The 3,355-nt window shown below is 50.8% G+C and overlaps 1 protein-coding gene across 1 annotated transcript in view; it reads left to right on the top strand.

Moving 5' to 3' along the window:
• The window catches only part of GSDMA (gasdermin A), a 34,399-nt gene that overhangs the window by 8,602 nt on the left and 22,442 nt on the right, over positions 1-3,355 (top strand). Inside the window, exon 2 of the mRNA XM_019507054.1 lies at positions 2,549-2,809. Coding sequence (XP_019362599.1) covers positions 2,596-2,809 — 214 coding nt within the window. The 5' untranslated portion in view covers positions 2,549-2,595. The remainder of the gene's footprint in view (positions 1-2,548; positions 2,810-3,355) is intronic.

Below are 3,355 nucleotides of genomic sequence, written 5' to 3'. Positions count from 1 at the left end.
AAGCAACCCCCTTCCTCTGCCAGATCTGCTGCTCTACGTCCTGCTTCATATGCTGTTCTGTTCCCTCCCTCCTGCCCTGTGCTTCCTGCCTGATTTCCTGCTCTTCTTTCCTACCATATCTGCTGTTGTGTTACCTGATCCCTTCCTGATCTGCTGCACGCCACACACCAAGGCTGCCCACGCAACTTGTGCCAAAGGGTGACCACCTTTGGTGTATGTGACCTTCAGCAGGCCACTTCACCTCTCCATAAATGGGAGAGTGGCAGAACACAAGTTGTGCCTGCCACATTAAGAGGTTTCAGGCAGGCTTTGGGTAGCTGTCAGGTGCGGGTTGGCCCAATTAGATGGTCACATGACCAAAGAGGGGCCACCAGATTGGAGGAGGGCTGGGTAGCCTCAGTATAAGCCAAGGCCCTAAGAGCTGAGCTGGCAGTTATATCTAAGGAGCTAAAGGGGCAACATCACTCAGCCTGCAGCTCCCAGAACACCTGGAGGGCAGGGTAGGAACTATGGGGTGGAGGAGGTTCCTGGGTGTGAGAGGGTTCTGCACTTTTATCTTCGTCTCCCCTCTGTACTCACCTGCCACAACTTAGAGAAGGCCAGGGACTGGAGTCAGCCCAGAGTGTGGGACAGGAGGCCTCATGCCCTGTCATAGAGTAGGACCTGAATTGGGTGGCCTGAAGGTCTGCGAGGGCCCAAGACCAAGTGTGAGAGAGAGGAAGCTTGAAGGGCTTTATGGAGTAGGGCTTGTGGTGGGCCAGTAGGGGGTGATCGTGCACTGAGCCACCCACCTCACTATGCCTGACCACCTTCCAGGCTCTAAGTGCCTTCCTGGAGGTCAACCCCCTTCCTGGAGCACACCCACTAACCTGGGGGTAACAGTGCCACCACCCAGAGTCTGGAATGATTGTGGACCTGTGCCCTCTGGGAAGCACAGGCCTAGCAGTCCTTGAGAGTACTTGACCCACTGCAAGAACTTGTGGTGCTTCCCTCAGTCTGAAGCACAAAAATAATGGTCTCCCCTAGTCAGACGAACCAAGGGGACCCCAAGGCATAATCTAGACCCTCTCCCAATAAGTCTCCCATGCTAGGTACAAAGGAGAACTTTACTGGTTACAAGGAGTAGGCTTGGAATGGGGTACAGGGTAGAGCAATATCAGAGAAATCCCATAGAGCAAACAGGGTGGCTGGGTAGCCTCTGATCACACATCTGAGTTACTGCAAACTATATATCTACTTAGATCTCAAGTAGCTTACTCATGAGTATCATCCAGAGGCAGGTGGAGATTCCCTCTGGAGGCAAACAGTCCATTGATCATAAGTTTCAAGAGAGAGCAAGTTTCAGATGGTCTAGCTTCTCTGAGTTTTCATCATGGCCACTGCCCTCCTCCTGGGCAGTCCTTCACTTATACAGACCTTATGACCTCATTTACCTGATCCAATGAAGGCCAACAACTGTTGGCTGCCAGCCAACCAATTTGAAATGCATCACTGGTTGCCAAGTAGACTGGCAGGGTCTTTAGCCCCCTCCCAGTCAGGTTAGCATTGCTTAGAACAGGGAGCTTGAGCCCCTCCACCCAGGTATGTGATGCCAGTCACATAGGCAGAGGGAGCAGGTTTCCCTTCTCCCTCAGGACTGTATCCAGCTCAGGTTACCACTCAGGGTTACATAAAGAGATGGGGCAGAGGAGTCTGCCCTTTGCAGTGACCACGGTAACCAAATCATCAGGTACCAGAGTTTGGGGAGAGACAGAAATGGTATTCTGCCACATGGCTAAGGGGCTCTGAAGGGCCATACCGAGTAGGGCAGAATGCATGTGGCCCATGGTGGGATGAGAATGAATGTGACCCAGTAAAAGGGGCAGTGTGAATAGGACCCAGTTATGGGGAGTGAAGAAGGCCCAGCATAGGGGCAGGGTTTGGCCCTGGAAAGAGCTAAGTGAGAGCCAACTGGTTGGATGGAATCTGTGAGGCACGGAATGCGATGTAGGAGTGGTTCAGAGCCATGTATTACACCCTTGGCATCAAGCAATAAATTGGCAGCCTCCAGCATATTAAGACCTATTGTGTGGAAACATCAAAAGCATGGCAGGCAAGGCAGGGTGCACTGCCCTAGACAGGTGGGTGAACCAACACTGTGACCAGCTTCGTGATGGCCCTCTGTCACAGGGAGTAACAATACTGGCCAAACTCACCGGGTAGCTGTAAGGCAGGGATGGCCAATCTGTAGCACACATGCCACAAATGACACAGGCAGCCTCTGTGCATGGCATGTAGCAAATCAGAGAGAATACAAACAGCAGTGGAAGATAGGGAGGCAGCAGAAAGCTGAGCAACAGGTCTGTCAGGGGAAGGAGATCAGAGTAGCACTCCAGGAGGGTATGAGGCTAATTTATGGCACACCTAGCAAAAATGTCGCCCCCACTGCTGTAAGGCATAGGTCATCTTGAAGTATTCTGAGTAAATAAGAAGTGCTTTCAGAAGCAAATATGTTACAGCTTTCAGAACAGATTTTAAAGTATGCTAATTCACTTGTCTTATCTCAAAGGTCCGAGCACATTTCTCTTCAGTTCAAGGTACATCACACTGCTAACAATGTTTCACAGAGAAACCAAATTCCTGGCAAAACAGCTGGATTCAAGTGGAAAACTGATCCCAGTTTACAGCATTAATGACCAAGAACACTTCAAGCCCCTATGTCTTGTACAAGGAAAAGAAAAAGCTTTTTTCTGGGAAAGCCAACGCTATTACAGAACAGAGTTTAAAATCAGTGATGTGCTTGTTCCAGGACACTACAATAAAAATCTAGGTAATGCCAGGCTTTAGTCATCTTTGCACGTTATTTACAAATTTGAGTTCTGCAGGCAGAATCACCAATATCTGCATCATCTGCCTTTAACAGCCACTTTCCAGCAGTGGTTGTCTAGTAGGGCTGTGTGAAGCTTTGGGTGGTGATTTGATTCAGATGAGATTTGGCCCAATTCGGTGGCCAAATCTCTGAATCAAATCAGGGGACCAATTTAAAGGTCTGAATTGATTCAAAGTTCTCCAGATCTTTGGAAAAGATTCAGAGAGGTTTGATCCGGGCAGTCTCCAGTGGCTGCAGCAGGGAGCTGCAGCTGATTCTGAGCTGGTAAGTACTAGGGGTGGGGAAGGCGGGAGGGGACCATGGTGGGGGACCCCTGCCAGTCCTCCCAACCGCCACCCTGCTCCCTAGTCCCCCATGGCTGCCCCGCTTGCCGTAGCTCAGTACTTTAAAAAAAAGCCCCAGTGCTCACCAAGTGCTGCTGGGCGTATGTGTGTGGGGGGGGGGGCAATACCCCACTGCCCCATGCTGCATAGGGGAATCTGCCAC

The sequence above is a fragment of the Gavialis gangeticus genome, unplaced genomic scaffold, assembly GCF_001723915.1.
Source record: "Gavialis gangeticus isolate Ggan-Ray unplaced genomic scaffold, GavGan_comp1, whole genome shotgun sequence".
In the NCBI taxonomy this organism is placed as follows: domain Eukaryota; kingdom Metazoa; phylum Chordata; order Crocodylia; family Gavialidae; genus Gavialis; species Gavialis gangeticus.
Note: the sequence above shows the minus strand (reverse complement) of the source record. Positions and strands in the feature narration are given on the sequence as shown.